This window comes from Salvelinus fontinalis, chromosome 2 (genome assembly GCF_029448725.1).
Source record: "Salvelinus fontinalis isolate EN_2023a chromosome 2, ASM2944872v1, whole genome shotgun sequence".
In the NCBI taxonomy this organism is placed as follows: Eukaryota; Metazoa; Chordata; class Actinopteri; order Salmoniformes; family Salmonidae; genus Salvelinus; species Salvelinus fontinalis.
In genome coordinates this window covers 72,580,757-72,599,244 of record NC_074666.1, presented here as the reverse complement: position 1 = coordinate 72,599,244, position 18,488 = coordinate 72,580,757, and the positions used below count along the sequence as shown (strand labels likewise).

Genomic DNA, 18,488 nt, shown 5'->3' with positions numbered 1-18,488 from the left:
TTCAGCTATTGTGCGTGTTGGGGAGGGAACTCGAAAGTCTCAGCGTTGTTATACTTCAATGAAAGGACGCGGAAGTAAACAGTCTTTAACGGATTTGTTTTATTTAACCTTTATGATTTTACGAATATGACGTTTTCCTTTTGATGCGAACTTGCGAAATGTTGACTGAAATTATGATCTAGTTGGCAAAGCCCTGGCTGGCTGCGTAAATTCCCCGACCTCTTGTGACTGTCAACGCGTGGCTCTTTACATGAGATAAAGGTAAATATCATATTGCAATATATAGTTTACCCATTTGAAGAATGCTTGATTATTCTTACATACGTGATGCAACCATCAATGTAAATGTAAATGTAATATACCCACCGTTATATGGGTAGCCAAATCATGTCACCAAAATGACCAAACCTCTTATAATGTCATGCTGGCTTGAAGAAAGACACTGCTTGCAGAGCAATCCATTCAACTTCAGCGACTGGTTTATAGTCATCGAAGTCTCTCTCTCTCTAATCTTAGGAACAGCTGTTACAGTCATACCCACTCCACTTTTTCTGTAATGTAATTAATTATAATAATTAGTCAGCTTCCTCTCATCTGAATTGTGAATCGTTGCTCTTTAGTGGTTAGAGAACTGTCTCTCTCTCCCTATAAGTTGTTGGAAATCTTTTAGATTCTGAATCTATGGCAACTAACCGGACAATTGAAAGAAGTGCCACATAGTGTACTTTAACTAGCTGTTTGATACAAGCAATAACTGTCCCCAGTAACCAACAGTTGTCCACAGACATTGGTGAAAAGGATATGCAATATAGTTCTGGAGCACATAAGTAGGCTATGAGACAACTTGTTACCATATTATGCAATGCTATTATAAATGTATAACAACAAGGATATTATCTTTGACCTAACAGTTGAAACATTTTCATTATTGTTAAATTATTTGAAAACGAACTTTACATATAGTCCCCCTGCCCATGCCATGGTGATGTGAAAGGTATTTTGAAATAGATTTTTGCGTGAACGTTTTTTTCTCATTGGTTTGTGTGCTCAGTGCTCTACAAGGTCAAATAGCTTCTCCTCTGGGATGTGGTAATGTATGAGTCGTAGGAGATAAGTTCAACAATAGTTGTATTTATGTGATGAGGAAGTATGTTCAAAATGTGTTTTCATTTGATATGAAACTCAGTTCAAATCGAAAGCCACTGAAGAGGACAGGTGCACTATTGTGCAAGCTTTATAAGTTAACATTTTTGGGGGGTTGTTTATTTGCTGAAACAAGGTCCTCGATTCAATCATAGTAGGCTAGCCATGTCAGTCTAATTGACATAGTGTGAGCTACTATGGTGTGTCAAATAGATTACAAACAGTACAGTATCACTGGATCTTTCAATGCTTTACATGGCAGTAAATTGTTGTTTACTAAAATATATAGAACTTGTTGAATTTGGATTTCCCATAATTGAGAATGGATGGATATTTATAAATGTATATACAGTATTGTCTCGTGCTGTTCTCCTCAGTGCTGGGTAGTTGGATGTCATAGTTACTCTCAAAAACACATTCTGCACATTCCTCACTAATCTCTGATTTGTGAAGTGTAGAGAAATGTTTAGTGCCTTCACATAGTTAGGCTTTGCATAATGTAAATCCTTAATTATAAAACTTTCCATTTCTAACATTTCCAACAAAGAAAATGATGCACGCTACTCCGTAATAGATCTTACCACTTCTACAATGTCCGTTATTTAATAAAGATATCTGTTTAAGACATCATAATCCTATTTCCTTGACTAATGGTGGAATATTTGTCCCCACAAGACTGTCTCTCTCTAACAACCTACTGGGCTGTTGAGGAGGCACAAAAGTGCTAAGAAAAAATCCAGCTAAAATTCATGTGGGCAGTGAGAGTCAAAACCACTGCAAATATCCCCTTCACCCAGGTTACTGTACCAGGGGAGCTCTAGGGATGTTGGCACACCAACATGCCCCTGGCTCACCTCACTGGTGACATGTTACTAGAGTAGATCCCCTCTGCTCTGCACTGTCTCTTCCCAGGGGCTTGGCTACTGTTTTGTTACAGTTTTACATGTTTGAAACTTCCATCCTCTAGAGCAGTGATTCCCAAACTTGTTATAGTCCCGCACCCCTTCAAACATTCAACTTTCAGTACCCCCTCTAGCACCAGGGTCAGCGCACTCTACAATGTTGTTTTTTTGCCATCATTGTAAGCCTTCCACACACACACTATACGATACATTTATTAAACATAAGAATGAGTGTGAGTTTTTGTCACAACCCAGCTCGTGGGAAGTGACAAAGAGCTCTTATAGGACCTGGGCACAAATAATAATATAATAATAATAAATAATTTTGTTCTTTATTTAACCATCTTACCTATAAAACCTTATTTGTTAATTGAAAATTGTGAATAACTCACCACAGGTTAATGAGAAAGGTATGCTTGAAAGGATGCACATAACTCTGCAATGTTGGGTTGTATTGGAGAGAGTCTCAGTCTTAAATAATTTCCCACACACAGTCTGTGCCTGTATTTAGTTTTCATGCTAGTGAGGGCTGAGAATCCACTCTCACATAGGTACAGGGTTGCAAAGGGCATCAGTGTCTTAACAGCGTGATTTGCCAAGGCAGGATACTCTGAGCGCAGCCCAATCCAGAAATCTGGCAGTGGCTTCTGATTAAATAAAATTTCACAGAACCGCTTGTTGCAATTTCGATGAGACTCTCTTGTTCAGATATCGGTAAGTGGACTGAAGGCAGGGCATGAAAGGGATAACGATTCCAGTTGTTTGTGTCATCCAGTACCTGCAATAGCTCACCCAACTCACTCAGGTGCTCCGCTATATCACATTTGACATTGTCCGTAAGCTTGAGTTAATTTGCACACAAAAAAATCTTACAATGATGGAAAGACCTGTGTTGTCCTTAATGCAGACAGAGAAGAGCTCTAACTTCTTAATCATAGCCTCAATTTTGTCCCGCGCATTGAATATATTTGCAGAGTGTTCCTGTAATCCTAGATTCAGATCATTCAGGCGAGAAAAAACATCACCCAGAGAGGCCAGTCATGTGAGAAACTCGTCAACATGCAAGCGGTCAGACAAGTGAAAATTATGGTCAGTAATGAAAACTTTAAGCTCGTCTCTCAATTAAAAAAAACGTGTCAATACTTTGCCCCTTGATTACCAGCGCACTTCTGCATATTGTAAAACCGTTACATGGTTGCTGCCCATATCATTGCTAAGTGCAAAAAATACACAAGAGTTCAGGGGCCTCGCTTTAACAAAGTTAACCATTTTCACTGTAGTGTCCAAAACGTCTTTCAAGCTGTCAGGCATTCCCTTGGCAGCAAGAGCCTCTCGGTGGATGCTGCAGTGTACCCAAGTGGCATCTGGAGCAACTGCTTGCATGCATGTTACCACTCCACTATGTCTCCCTGTCATAGCTTTTGCACCATAAGTACAGATACCAACATGAGCAGCAGCTGTGTTTGGCTACATACGGACCGTTAGTGGAATTCCCGCGAGAGAGTAACAGTTAATGTGATTGGATGTTCATTATTTGACTAGGCTACCTGTATTTGACATTGTGTTGTTATTTCGCTGAACACTAGATGGTTTAATTTTATTTTTGGCAGTGAAACAAGGCTACTCAGGTGATTAAAAAACCTCACCCAAGTGTATAGCCCCGTTGGAAAATATAAATGGACTGTTTGAAAATGTGAAGAAAAACAAATATTATGATTATTTAAAAAAAAATGTGTATCACATTTTTATTTGGCGTACCCCCGACGGCATTGCGCGTACAAATACCTGCTCTAGAGCACTCAACTCTTACCCTGTGAGGTCCGTAGCCTGCTGGTTTTCTGTTCTTCCTGATAATTAATTACACACACCTGGTGTCCCAGGTCTAAATCAGTCCATAATTAGAGGGGAACAATGGACAAATGCAGTGGAACTGGCTTTGAGGTCCAGAGTTGCATTCGAGGGCTTTAGAGTGACGACAACGAGGTTCTGTCTGCGTGTGTGTGTGTGTGTGTGTGTGTGTGTGTGTGTGTGTGTGTGTGTGTGTGTGTGTGTGTGTGTGTGTGTGTGTGTGTGTGTGTGTGTGTGTGTGTGTGTGTGTGTGTGTGTGTGTGTGTTCACGGCTGTCTAATACCATAATTGTCCTGACAGCAGAATGATTAAGTAGTTTGTGGGATGTATTTGACCAGTGTTTTTTACAAAGATTTTATCAGTGGTTTATGCTCATTGGGGTGGGGTAAGGGGTTTAGTGGTGGTCAGCGTAGTGTCTTATCTTACTGTATCTCTCTCGTCAGTGTAGTGTCTTACCTTACTATATCTCTCTTGTCAGTGTAGTGTTTTACCTTACTGTATCTCTCTTGTCAGTGTAGTGTCTTACCTTACTATATCTCTCTCGTCAGTGCAGTTGACAGTATTTTGAGATTTGTTGGATGTATGCAGTTTATGTACATGCCTTTTCAGCAAGCTGCTGGGATATGTATTATCTAAAATCAAAAGTAAGAGTTATATTGATAATGTTTATGAGGGCTAATCTGCAATGGAAACAGGAGGTTCACTTCATTAGTTCCATTTATTAGTAAAACAGAGCCATTCGGTGAGGCAAGTGATTTAAAACTGAAGTGCCTGTTTGGGTGCATGCATGTTTTACTGTGTTTACGGCACATGGTTTTATGGAGCGAAGGAGTTAGATAACACAGATTGAGTGCACTTCTGTGTACACACATGGTTTTATGGAGCGAAGGAGTTAGATAACACAGATTGAGTGCACTTCTGTGTACACACATGGTTTTATGGAGCGAAGGAGTTAGATAACACAGATTGAGTGCACTTCTGTGTACACACATGGTTTTATGGAGCGAAGGAGTTAGATAACACAGATTGAGTGCACTTCTGTGTACACACATGGTTCAACTGAAGTGGGAATCATTTAGATTAAACTATTTGTTGAGTTTATGTCAATGGAATGTGTGGTGATATCCCTTGACCTTCTCCTTGTTCATCCAAACCTCCAAGAAATAAGACTCTTGTTATCATATGTGGGCTACCGAGTGGCACAGCGGTCTGAGGCACTGCATCTCAGTGCAAGAGGTGTCACTATAGTACCTGGTTTGAATCCAGGCTGTATCACATCTGACAGTGATTGGGAGTCCCATAGGGCGGAGTGAAATTGGCACAGCGTCGTCCGGAGTAGGCCGTCATTGTAAATAATAATTTGTTCTTAACTGGCTTGCCTAGTTAAAGGTTACCTTTAAATAAAACAATTCTATTAAACTGATATGTGAGCTATTACTGTCAATAAGTGAATATGTTGTGTTGACTTTAGAGAGAGAGAGACAGAGGAGAGTTTCCTCCTCTGGTTTAATGAATAGTTCCTGTCTGGTAAAGAAAACGAGAGAGAAAGAGATACATCTGGGTCTGACAGAAACACACATAGTTTGAAACGATTTTCTTCATGTAATTGAATTGAATCTTCAGTTGTCCTCATGTTGTTTATGCGGCCTTCCATCCGGCTTAGTAGAGCTCTGTGAATGATTCTCATTATCATCTATCTACCCTCACTCATATCCGCTCTGAATAAGACAGAGAGGGGGAACAGAAGGGGTATTTTACTGCAGAGTAGGAGTTTTAATCAGGGTACAGGATTGGAGCCGTGGTGAGCAATAGAAGCTGATACTACAGCGCTGTCATTGGCTCCCTCCGGTGTCTGATGGCTGAATAGGTAGAGAGGTAGGGCTGGGATAGATTTATGAAATTGTATGTAATCATGTGAATCTATGGTTCTGGGGATGGATAATGTATGTGATTTTGGAGCATGCACTGCAGACGCCCCTTCAACCACACACACGTGGGAGAGCAGCAAATTGAACATCAAAGATAATTACCATCATGAGATTTCAATCTCTAAAAATTACGCTGTTTTTTTTTTTACTTAATTGAAAGGGGAAATGGACAGCTCCTGATGTTGTTTGTCCTCCTCTGACTCGCTCTTCTGCCTGTTCCTCCATGCTCATGTCTGTTTATGTATCCCGTAGGTAAACATTAACACATGGTGAATGCTACGAACTACCGAAACAAGAATTGTTCTCTCCTCAGTTTCGTGACAGAAGGTAAGGGGAAGTGTCTGGCTCAGACAACTTTTCTCTGGTTTGCTTCCATTTCAAAATTATTTTCCAGTTTCCCCATTTCTTTATTTCTCATTTTCCAGATCTAAACTTCATAGTTAGGAATGGGATATATTTATCTAAAGTTATACTTAGGCTTGTGTTCAGAAGGATACAACCGAACCAAAGGGTTTTGAAACTAAATCTGTGTTCTTATTGCACAACTCCTCTTATGTCATCTCCTCCATTTCAATTTTTTCCCCCACTTTTTATCCCACTGAATGTATTTCCCCCATGCAATGGCTGTTACAGCCTCAGGTGCAATATTCACAGATTACAGAATGTACAGCATAGTCTAGTCTTGGCTGGTAACAATTGTATTTTGCAAACCACCACTGCACCACCTCAGCAGAATTACCCCACCAGAGTTAAGTTACTGGCAATGTCGACCTAAAATACAAGTATACAGTAAGCTGTTTAAACAGTGCAGTTATTTGTAGGCCTATGTTCCTTATAGGAGCTAAGGACTAAAAGGTCTAATGCAGCCATTTTCATCTCAATATCAAATAATATCTGATTAACAATAAAGTATCTTACTGGGATTTTTTAAAATTAAAATGGTAGAAAAGAAACAAAATAGCTTCTCAGCTAGAAGTAAGCTAGGACTCTCTGGGAGTAGTCTGAGTGAGGAGGAGAAAACTGAAAACTATAGCTGTTATTGGCAAAGAGGTAGAAGGCTGCGGGTCTGACAGAGATCATTGAGGCGCGATTATAATTGTTCGTGCTGCAGGTGGAAGCTGGCGATCAGACAGACAATTTTGGGGATGAGAATATTTTTTTGAAAATGCTACAGACAGCTATATCGGTCTGTCATACAGGACTAGTAAAACATTGTTTTTGCATTTTTTAATAATTATTCTTTTTAGGGGGTGCTGCAGCACTCTCAGCACCCATACTTCCTGTGGCTATGATCAGGTGTGTGTGTAGTCTCAATTAAAATAGTAAACTATAGACTACGCATGGGCGGAGAAGCAGGGGGCAGTTATCTTTCCAATGAAATTAACTTCCAAAATATGATTAGGCTATCGTTTACATTGCCTAGAAATACATATTGATCACCTTTTTTTAATTTATTTTTTATCTCTGTCTGAAAATTGTCCCACTCCTAAAAGGTAAGCTATAAAACGTTTCTCAAGAGAAAGTGAAAGTGTCTGCTCTCTTCAAACAACGTCTAACCTATTGGCTGATATAGCCCAGTAACACCGATAGCCTAATATAACGGGCCACGTGAGAATCTCTGGTAATTTAACTGATTTCTTATGTTATTTTTTGCTCATTTTGATATTGCCTATATAGGGCACACAATTGCTAGGACCATGGCTGGCAAGTGAGTTGCGTCACGTGAGTTGCGTCACATACTCCTGAAGTAACATTGCGGGACTGCGGTTGGGTTCGGGACACGTTCTTGCAGTAGCGGGTGGGAGTCGGACAGAGAGCCAGCGGGAGGGGGCGGGTGCGGTATCAAAAGCTGCGGGTGCGGCCGGAATGAAGAAATCAGTCCCGCACGGAGTTTGGAACTCTCTTTCATATTGGTCTATAAACTAATTTACTGCCAAAGCTCCATCCCACCAAAACAGGATGATATTTCAGGTTGTCTTTTTATACAGCCTGTACACTAAAATGGCATTATCATCATTTTCACAATTTCACAGTATTATTCTAACCTCAGTGTCGAAATATATCTAAAACACAGGAAATAACATGTTTGACTGCACTGTATAGTTTGCTTACTTTGAAACTACCAGCCCACAACTCTCCCTGACTCATCTCATTCCATAGACCAACTGCAGTCCTTCTGCCTCCCTATTCCAACTCTTTGACCCTTCCACCTCTCGCCATGGAAGCCAGAGGAAAGTACGAGTTTAATGCTACGGCTGAGGATGAGCTGAGCTTCCGAAAGGGAGACATCCTGAAAGTGAGTATGACCTGAGAGAGAATGGGAGGAGACACATTACAATTCAGAATAGCGTGCCATAGTAAGACTAAAGAATGACAGTAGTACAACTGAGTGTGGGACTTGACTTTAAAGACACATTCCACTAATCTAATTCCTAAATTCTACACACAAAGTTCTACTGTTGTATTCTGCTGTAATATTAAACCTAAACAGTGAGCTCTGTTGTTTTTGTTTATCTCTGTTCCCTAATCAGATTCTAGGTAGTCAAGATGAGTGGTTTAAGGCAGAGCTGCATGGACAGGAAGGCTTTGTGCCCCAAAACTACATTGAGAGACAAACCCCAAGGTGAAATAAAGTTACTCATTCTCATCCATAAAATGTATTTGAACACACACATACAACATGAGTTTGTATGCTTACAGTAAGTACAGTATAGCCACATCTGTATACTGTATCTCTCTCTGTCCAGCTGGTTCAAGGAGACGGCAAGCCGCAGCTCTGCTGAGGAGCTCCTGATGTCTAGGGAGGTGGGGGGATTCCTGATCCGTGGCAGTCAGAGCTCCCCTGGAGAATTCTCCATCTCTGTCAGGTGGGTGGGTGTAGGCTCAGGCCAGGGTATTACAGGGAGCTCACTGATCACAAAACAGTACCTAGGCCAGGGTATTACAGGGAACTCACTGATCACAAAACAGTTAGAGTTTACACCGCATGAACTCTGTCAAATGTGCTAACATGTTAACCTGCAAAACTCATCTGTGAACATTTTCACAATCTCCCTCCATTTCTCATGAAATGTCTATGAGCCAGGGAAGAGTTCCGTTTCTGTCGGCTATACTTGATAATACTGGTACAGCTTTTCCTTGCAATATCTAACATAAGCCAGCAGGGGACAATGATAGTACTGCACCAGAGAAACAGTTGACTTTGGTTTTATGGAATAGAACAGAACACAATTAAATTGTTTGAATCATAACTCATCACATCCTATCATTGTTTATTTATTTTTATTTAACCTTTATTTAACCAGGATAAGCCCATTGAGACCCAGACTCTCTTTTTCAAGGGAGACCTGGCCAAGAAGGCAGCAACAATCAATACATTACAGAATTAAAACATACAACAATACAACAACATGATCCAGCCTAAAAAAGTCTCCCATCAAGATTTTAAATTAATTCATATCTATATTCATTCATATCATATCATTCATAACATATCTAGATGAAACATGGATTGTAGACTATTTCATGCGTCTAGTGCACAAAAAGAGAAGGCAGTCTTGCCTAATACTGTGAATGTCCTCGGAACTTTAAGTAGCAACCACCTAGCAGACCGGGTATGGTAACTGCTGGTGGTGAAGGAGACCAGACTACAGAGGTAAAGAGGGAGTTTACCCAAAAGGGCTTTGTAGATGAACACATACAAATGTATCTTTCTGCGCATATAAAGTGAGGTCCAACCTACCAATGGTGGGTGAGTGACTTGGCATTTGTAATAAAGCGCAAGGATGCATGATAAACAGAGTCCAGTCTCTGTAAGACGGAGGAGGTTTGCATGCATATACAACAAGTCACCATAATCAATGACAGAGAGAAAAGGGGCTTGAACAAGCTTCTTTCTAGCCATAAGCGGGAAGCCAGCCTTATTACGAAAATAAAAACCCAATTTCAATTTAAGCTTTGTCATAAGATTATCCTCATGAACTTTAAAGGACAACTTGTCATCCAACCAAATACCTAGGTATTTGTAGGATGACACTTTTTCAATGAATAAGCCACCAGATGTGACAATGCTAACGTTCTCTGGCAGAGTTCTAGCTCTGGTAAAGGTGATGAATTTAGTTTTTTGTACATTCAAGACCAGTTTGAGACCATAAAGGGAAGCCTGCAGTGACTGAAAAGCAGTCTGGAGCTCTTCAACAGCCTGAACCAGAGAAGGAGCACATGAATATATGACTGTATTATCTGCATATAGATGTAACTTTGCTGGTTGTATCTCATTTCCCAAATCATAAATAACAATTGAGAACAACACAGGAGCTAAAATGGAACCCTGGGGCACACCTCTATTAATCTCAAGAAAGCTAGACTTGTGATTGTCAGTATATACACATTGTGTTCTGTTAGAAAGATAGTTCCTAAACCAATTTACTGCCCCTTCACTGAGACCAATGTTTCTGAATCTAGCTAGCAACAATTCATGGCCAACTGAATCAAAGGCCTTTGATAAATCCACAAACAGAGCAGCACATTGTTGCTTTTTATCAAGTCCATTAATGATGTTGTTTGCCACTGCCATAGCTGCAGTTGTGGTGCTGTGCCCCAATCTAAAGCCAGACTGAACCCCGCTCAGTATGTTCCTTTCAATTAACACGTTTTTTTAACTGTGAGTTCATTAGGGATTCATAGACTTTGGCCAGGATAGGGAGTTTAGAGATAGGACGATAGTTTTTAGCATCTGAGGGATCTCCTCCCTTTAGCAGCGGGAGGACATGAGCTGATTTCCAAATGCTGGTTATGTAATTGGTCAAGAGACTCAAGTTGAAAATGTGAGCCACACGTTCAGTAATAATACCAGCTGCTATCTTTAAGAGGTAGGGGTCCAGGTTGTCTGGACCTGCAGAATTTTTAGTGTCTATAGCCTTTAGTGCTTTATAGACCTCAGTATAAGAAACAGGCTCAAAGATCAAATGGTTCACATGAGGGCCTATATCATAGTTGACAGTAACAGAGCTTACATTAGAGGCCTGGGCCCCACCATTATCAAAAACTGAACCAGCAGATATGAAGTGCTTGTTAAAAAACCCTACAATATCGGCTTTATCCTTCACTTCATTAGAATCCATCATTAAATGGAAAGGAAGGCCAGAGGATACATTAGAACCTGACACTGATTTGATTAGCTTCCAGAACTTGGTAGGGTTGTTTAGGTTCTCTGTGACTGCATTTAAATAGTAATCTGATTTGGACTTCCTGATCAACCCTGTGTATTTGTTTCTTAGCGCTCTGAAGGAGGCCTAGTCAACAGGAGCACTTGTATGTCTAGCTTGAGCCCAATAAATATTTATCTTTCTAATGAATTCTGACAAGTTATCTGAAAACCAGGGATGGTCCCTTCCACTGATTCTAAATTTCTTCACAGGGGCATGCTTATCACAAATCGACACAAATTTCATATAAAAATAGTCCCAGGCAGTGTCAACCAGGGTTGGGGTCAATTCCATTTCAATTCCAATTAATTCAGACACTAAATCAAATTCCAAATCTTCCTCATTGAAAATAATTGGAATTGGAATGTCAGTGTACTTCCTTGTCACGACTTCAGCCGATGTCGGCCCCTCTCCTTGTTCGGGCGGCGTTCGGCGGTCGACGTCACCGGCTTTTTAGCCATCGCCGCTCCATTTTTCATTTATCCATTTGTTTTGTCTTGTTCCCTGCACACCTGGTTTTCATTCCCCAATCACACTACATGTATTTATTTCTCTGTTCACCCTCATGTCTTTGTGTGAGTTTGTTTTGTGTTACGTGTCTATGTTGACGAACTTTACTGGCATGCGTTTATTCCGTGTTTTATTTCACGAGGTATGTCATTGTGTTTATACCATATTATTGTGACTGTTTGCGCATTTGCATTTTTGCATTGGCTGGACGACGCAGAGGCGTCCGTCTGTTGGTTTCTCCTGCCTCAATAAAGTGTCCGCCTGTTCACAACTCTCTGCTCTCCTGCACTTGACTCCGCTCCCAGTATGCACACCATTGACATTCCTGAATTGACTGGAATTGAATTGGAATTGACCCTAAACCTGCATTGTACTGTATGTGACTAAGAGGCCAGATGTTGTATTGTGACATGCTTCACTGATATATAAAACCATACTTTCCCCTCAGACATGAGTTTGACGTGCAGCATTTCAAAGTGATGAAGGACAGCAAAGGCCACTACTTCCTTTGGTCAGAGAAGTTCACTTCCCTCAACAAGCTGGTGGACTTCTACAAGAACACTTCCATCTCCAAGCAACGGGACATCTACCTCAGAGACGGTAGCCGGGATGACCAGAGCCCATCCGCACCCCAACCGGTATTTCAGCCGTATATTATCTCAGTTCAATCAACTCTTTAGTGAAGGCTTCCTTCCCTTTCTTGACTTCCCACTCTTCTGTATCTTATATACTCTCAAGCACAGATACAGGAACTGAAATCAGTGTGCTATTGCACCAGAATGGTCAGTTAACCAATGGTATTGGTCTATTAACCAAAGTACCGCATGGTGATGTCACCATGGAAAATAAAACCTCTACACAGAAGGTCCTGTGTAGATTGTACTTTCAACCAGCAACTATCAGGAAATAACACTGATCAAATGTTTTTGTTAGTTTCATCAGCTGTTGTACAATATGATATAAAAACTACATGTTGACTGCACTGGGCCTTTATTAACCCTTTCCTGTCCACATCCTTCTGTTGTCAGTTGAAGAGGGGGAGTCTACCTGAGGAGAGGAGCTATGGGGCCCCTACTGCAGCCACGTCACACCGCAGGGCCTCAGACCTTCCTCACAGTCAGCAGGTAAACACCACTCACCCCAAAGTACAAACCTACACTACCTACAATGCAGTCTTTTGAATCATGTCGGTTTTTCAGAAGCTGCTATGTACCATGGTCATGTAAAACCATGTCATTGCTTTTATTTGATTTCATTGGGTTTGTAATGTTTTACTGTGATTCTGAAACATACTGTAGGTTGGTTTAAAGGTTAGAGTCTGACCTGAGTTCAACCTCTCTCCTCTCTTCCCCCAGAGTAAGAGACCTGGGATGGAGGAGAGGGCTCACACCATAGGCACCCCTGGTAGAAACACACCCCTAACCTCTCTCCCAGCCCCCCAAAGGACATCTGAAACCATACCTCATCCACAGGTACAGTAAGCCTACTATAGTCAGTAAATGGGGGCTCATCCTTGATGTCCTCTGAAATTACTGGTTTCTATGGCCAACTATTACCTAACACATGTTTGTGTGTGTGTGTGTGTGTGTGTGTGTGTGTGTGTGTGTGTGTGTGTGTGTGTGTGTGTGTGTGTGTGTGTGTGTGTGTGTGTGTGTACGTACGTACCAGAGGGCAGTCATGCAGGTGAAAGCAGTGTACGACTTCACAGCGGAGGAAGGGGACGAGCTAGGCTTCCGTGCAGGTGATGTCATTGACATTTTGGATCACTCTGATCCATCATGGTGGAAAGGAAGATTGCGGGGTAAAAGTGGTCTGTTCCCTGCCAACTATACCACACCATTATGAGGAAAGCTTAGAGAGAGAGAAGTCGCTCTTTGGACTTCTCCAATCATATGGACTGTGATGATAAGAGTCACCCACAGAAACTTCAGCCCCCCAAACTGTAGGACTAAAAAGAAATTGGTTCACATATGATTTCTCATAACATATGCTCACACATTTAATTTTATTTTAAAGCTGGTGCTCAGCATGATACAATTGACATGCCTAAATTATAAGCAGTGGTGGACTTACCATTAGGCAGAAGAGGCAATTGCCTCAGGCCTGACATCATCAAGGTGCCTTGTGAGCTGGGCCTAACAATAAAATACTAGCAATCTTCTTTTTTCCCCCAATAATGTCTGCATGAGACCCCACAAATGGTTTATAATAATGGAATATTCCACCTTGACAGAGTTCCCATGCATTGTTTCACGTGATATGACTTCACATTTGACTTTCATTGTAATTGAGCTGTATCAATGAGGTGCTTGCACAGCAGGGCAGAGAAATGTGCAATTAACGCAACCAGTGAAAATAAAAAGAAAGAAAGAAGATTTAACAGAAAAATGTTGTAAGTTAATGCATTTCTTTAGTCAAAAGACAAGTGCTGCTTGTAATACTGACATTGTCATTGAGGCAGAAGACATGTATGTGTAGACAATTTATCTGATGCAATCTGGCCAAACAGAGTATGGCATGTCATACGCTGTTTGGCCAGACAGAATCAGATACATTGGAACCATATAGAAAGACAGAGGGGCGTTGTTTGGATCACTAGGATCAAATCAAGTTTATTTTATATAGCCCTTCGTACATCAGCTAATATCTCAAAGTGCTGTACAGAAACCCAGCCTAAAACCCCAAACAGCAAGCAATGCAGGTGTAGAAGCACGGCGGCTAAGAAAAACTCCCTAGAAAGGCCAAAACCTAAGAAGAAACCTAGAGAGGAACCAGGCTATGAGGGGTGGCCAGTCCTCTTCTGGCTGTGCCGGGTGGATATTATAACAGAACATGGCCAAGATGTTCAAATGTTCATAAATGACCAGCATGGTCAAATAATAATCAGGAGTAAATGTCAGTTGGCTTTTCATAGCCGATCATTAAGAGTATCTCTATCGCTCCTGCGGTCTCTAGAGAGTTGAAAACAGCAGGTCTGGGACAGGTAGCACGTCCGGTGGATAATCGGATAATCTCCAGTGAGATAGTTTGTCACTTGCAAATTGAAGGAAATTGTTTGGATGCTACTTTAAGAAGTGATTGTTTGACAATCAGATGAAAACATCATGACTTGTGTTCATTTTAATCCCAGCCCCCGCCCCCACAGGAGGCCTTCTGCCTTTTGGTAGGCCGTCATTGTAAATAAGAATTTGTTCTTAACTGACTTGCCTAGTTAAATAAAGGTTACAGGTTAAACAAAAATGGCACATTAAAAGGTCATTTCTTTTTACAGTTAAATGATGTCTTTACTATAAAACCTATAACAAAATGTTATGCACCCAAATCACTAAGTCCGCCCCTGTTTATAAGGGAACTTCCACAACCCAACTACAGTGTGATATCCATTGAAGGTTGAAAACTGGGAGCTATGCTGCCACAAATTTACTGTATGGTACTACACTTTTTGTATTGCTACCTTTTTGTATTGTTTGTAGTGCTTGCTTTTAATTGTGAGGTCTCCATAGCAAATTATGTCTTGTTAGTGAACTACCAAATTTACAATGTCAGTTTGGGTATGCTTGTCATCTGTCTAAATTAAAACAATGATGTATATAAACCCTGGCTTGCTGATGCTATGTATTGGCCAATGAGATGCTTTGAAGCCACCGGTCAGCCATATTGTCACTCCTCAAAAGCAGTCTTCCATAGGAATTCATGGAATTCTTCAGTATTTAATTTAAATGTTTTTAGGACAAAATGACATGTAGTTGGGACAGTATTTAAAAAAAATGTCTCTAATGATCTGACACTGAGAACTAGTGTAACGACCCAGGGTTTATAAGCGCGGAAATCGACTCTGCCGCTTGAGCATGCTTTTGCGGCACAGTCGATAGCGCGCCGGACCTCGGGCTAGGAGGTCGAGGGTTCGAGAGCTGCTCCCTGCTTGTTTCATTACAATATATTCCTGACCTGCAGTGTTGGGTAATAGTGAACTACATGTAATTCAACTAGTCATTTAACTACATTTTGCAGTAGCTTAGTGGTAGTTGAACTAAATTCAATCTAGGTAGTGTTTTCAGTAGTTATCATTTTTTTTGCAATGTAACTGTAACGGCAACCTTCCTCCTCTTCTCGTGAAGAGGAGGTGTAGCAGGGATTGGACCAACACGCAGCGTAGCCAGTGCTCAACATGTTTAATAGACGAAAACAGTGAACACTTACAAATACAAAAATAACAAACGTGGCAAACCGAAACAGTCCTCTCTGGTGCAATGAACACAAAGACAGAAAATAACCACCCACAAACCCCAACACAAAACAAGCCACCTAATATGATTCCCAATCAGAGACAACACAAAACACCTGCCTCTGATTGAGAACCATATTAGGCCAAACATAGAAACAGACAAACTAGACACACAACATAGAATGCCCACCCAGGTCACATCCTGACCAACACTAAAACAAGTAAAACACACAAGAACTATGGTCAGAACGTGACATTAACGTTGTAGTAGCTACTGGAAATACACACTAATTTTATTTCAAATAAAGTAAAATATGTGTGAAGTAGGCAATCGTTTCCATTCTTTTTCAGCATCAGATTTGCCTAATCCAATTACTACAGCGTTACATTGCAAAAAAAAGGAATTAACTACTGAAAAGACTACCTAGATTTGAATTTAGTCTTGCAATTTGTAGTCTATGACATTTCAGATTTACATATGATCATTTTTCACAAACAAGTTTGGATGTAGTAAACTACGTTTCAAAGTAACTTTAGTTAAGTAAACTATATTTTCCTTAAGGGAAGCATTAGTGTAGCTTAACTTCTTCCAGAGTGAAGTAATTGGTGGCTTGGTAAACTAGCCTACAGTACCAGTCAAAAGTTTGGACACACCTACTCATTCAAGGGTTTTTCTTTATTTTGTACTATTTTCTACATTGTAGAATATTAATGAAGACATCAAAACTATGAAATAACACATATGGAATCACGTAGTATGCAAAAAAAAGTATTTTAGATTCTTCAAAGTAGCCACCCTTTGCCTAGATGACAGCTTTACACACTCTTGGCATTGTCTCAACCAGCTTCACCTGGAATGCTTTTCCAACAGTCTTGAAGGAGTTCCCACATATGCTGAGTGTAAGGGGTGCGAACTGGTGGCAGAGAAGTCAGACGCAGGAGAGAAATAACTGTGTTTCCAACAGCGCAGTTTATTAACAAAACAGAATAATAAAATAAATGGGTACATAACCCAACGCACACCAGGACAGACGTGCACAAGCACTTACAATAAACAATCACCGACAAGGACATGAGGGGGAACAGAGGGTAAAATACATAACATGTAATGATGGGATTGGAATCAGGTGTGATGGAAGACAAAACCAAAGGAAAATGAAAAGAGGATCAGCGATGGCTAGAAGGTCGGTGACTTCGACCGCCGACCGAACAAGGAGAAGGACCAATTCGGCGGAAGTCGTGACACTGAGCACTTGTTGGCTGCTTTTCCTTCACTCTGAAATGTTAAAAGTTCTTGACATTTTCCGGATTGACTGACCTTCATGTCAAAGTAATGATGGACTGTCATTTCTCTTTGCTTATTTGAGCTGTTCATGCCATAATATGGACTTGGTCTTTTACCAAATAAGGCTATCTTCTGTATACCACCCCTACCTTGTCACAACAAAACTGATTGGCTCAAACACATTGAGAAGGAAAGAAATTCCACAAATTAACTTTTTACAAGGGACACCTGTTAAGTGAAATGCATTACAGGTGACTACCTCATGAAGCTGGTTGAGAGAATGCCAAGTGTGCAAACCTGTCGTCAAGGCAAAGGGTGGCTACTTTGAAGAATCTCAAATATAAAATATATTTTTATTAGTTTAACACTTTTTTGGTTACTACATGATTCCCTTTGTGTTATTTCATAGTTTTGATGTCTTAACTCTTATTCTACAATGTAGAAATTAGTAAAAATAAATAAAAACCCTGCAATGAGTAGGTGTAACGATCGTTTTCGGGAGAAAGACAGGAGGACCAAAGCGCAGCGTGGTAAGTGTTCATGATGATGTTTTTAATTAAACTCAGAACACTAAACAACACAATAAACAATGTGAACAAACGAAACAGTACCGTGTGGCGACAAACACTGACACGGAAGACAAACACCCACAAACCAAAAGACAAAACAGGCTACCTAAATATGGTTCCCAATCAGGGACAACGATTGATTGTCTCTGATTGAGAACCATATCAGGCCAAACACAGAAAACCAACACAGAAATAGAAAACATAGATTACCCACCCAACTCACGCCCTGACCAACTAAAACAAAAGACAAAACAAAGGAACTAAGGTCAGAACGTGACAGTAGGTGTGTCCAAACTTTTGACTGGTACTGTATATTTTCAGAGTAGCTTCCCCAACACTGCTGACCTGTGACCAAATGTTTTTTTTTAATGTATGTCACAGAACCAGAGTATCCAATAAAAGTATCCGAAGCACAGGGTCTGATAAATACATTTGGAATTGAACTGTTTTAGTTTTTGCTTTGAGTCATTTCATTTTAGTTGGCTAGATATTACAACATCATGTAGGCAAATTTATCTGTATTGAGTTCTATGTTAAACCTACAAGCATATACACTACAATATCAATGTGCTTTACGTGACACCACTCAATTCTTGGTTGGCCTTTATGAAAATTCAAAATAATCACATTCTCCATGCAAGAATTACCTCAACCACACAAAGATGGCGCCGTACTGTATGGTTGCCGTCTTTGCTATTTTGTGATTATTTTTTCTTGTTTTATAGTAAGCCTACTACTTATATTGATTACTGCATTGTTGGGAAAGAGTTTGCAAGAAAGACATTTAACTGTTCTTGTGCACGTGACAATAAAACTTGACATTTGAACTAGATTATAACAGTTTAGAACTCCTCCCCCTACCTCTTGAACG

General features: G+C 40.5%; 1 protein-coding gene across 2 annotated transcripts; it reads left to right on the top strand.

The window, feature by feature from the left end:
* Positions 1-18,449, top strand: LOC129825192 (growth factor receptor-bound protein 2-like). Of its 2 annotated transcripts, XM_055885088.1 has the most exons (9): positions 1-261; positions 6,074-6,148; positions 7,982-8,117; positions 8,353-8,444; positions 8,569-8,688; positions 11,987-12,176; positions 12,567-12,662; positions 12,894-13,010; positions 13,207-18,449. In XM_055885088.1, exons 3-9 carry the CDS (start codon positions 8,040-8,042, stop codon positions 13,381-13,383), a joined length of 870 nt encoding a protein of 289 aa, XP_055741063.1. In that variant the 5' UTR covers positions 1-261; positions 6,074-6,148; positions 7,982-8,039; the 3' UTR covers positions 13,384-18,449. The 2 variants fall into 2 exon arrangements, with proteins under 2 accessions (XP_055741063.1, XP_055741072.1); XM_055885097.1 differs by lacking the exon at positions 6,074-6,148.
* Positions 18,450-18,488: the final 39 nt, after the last annotated feature.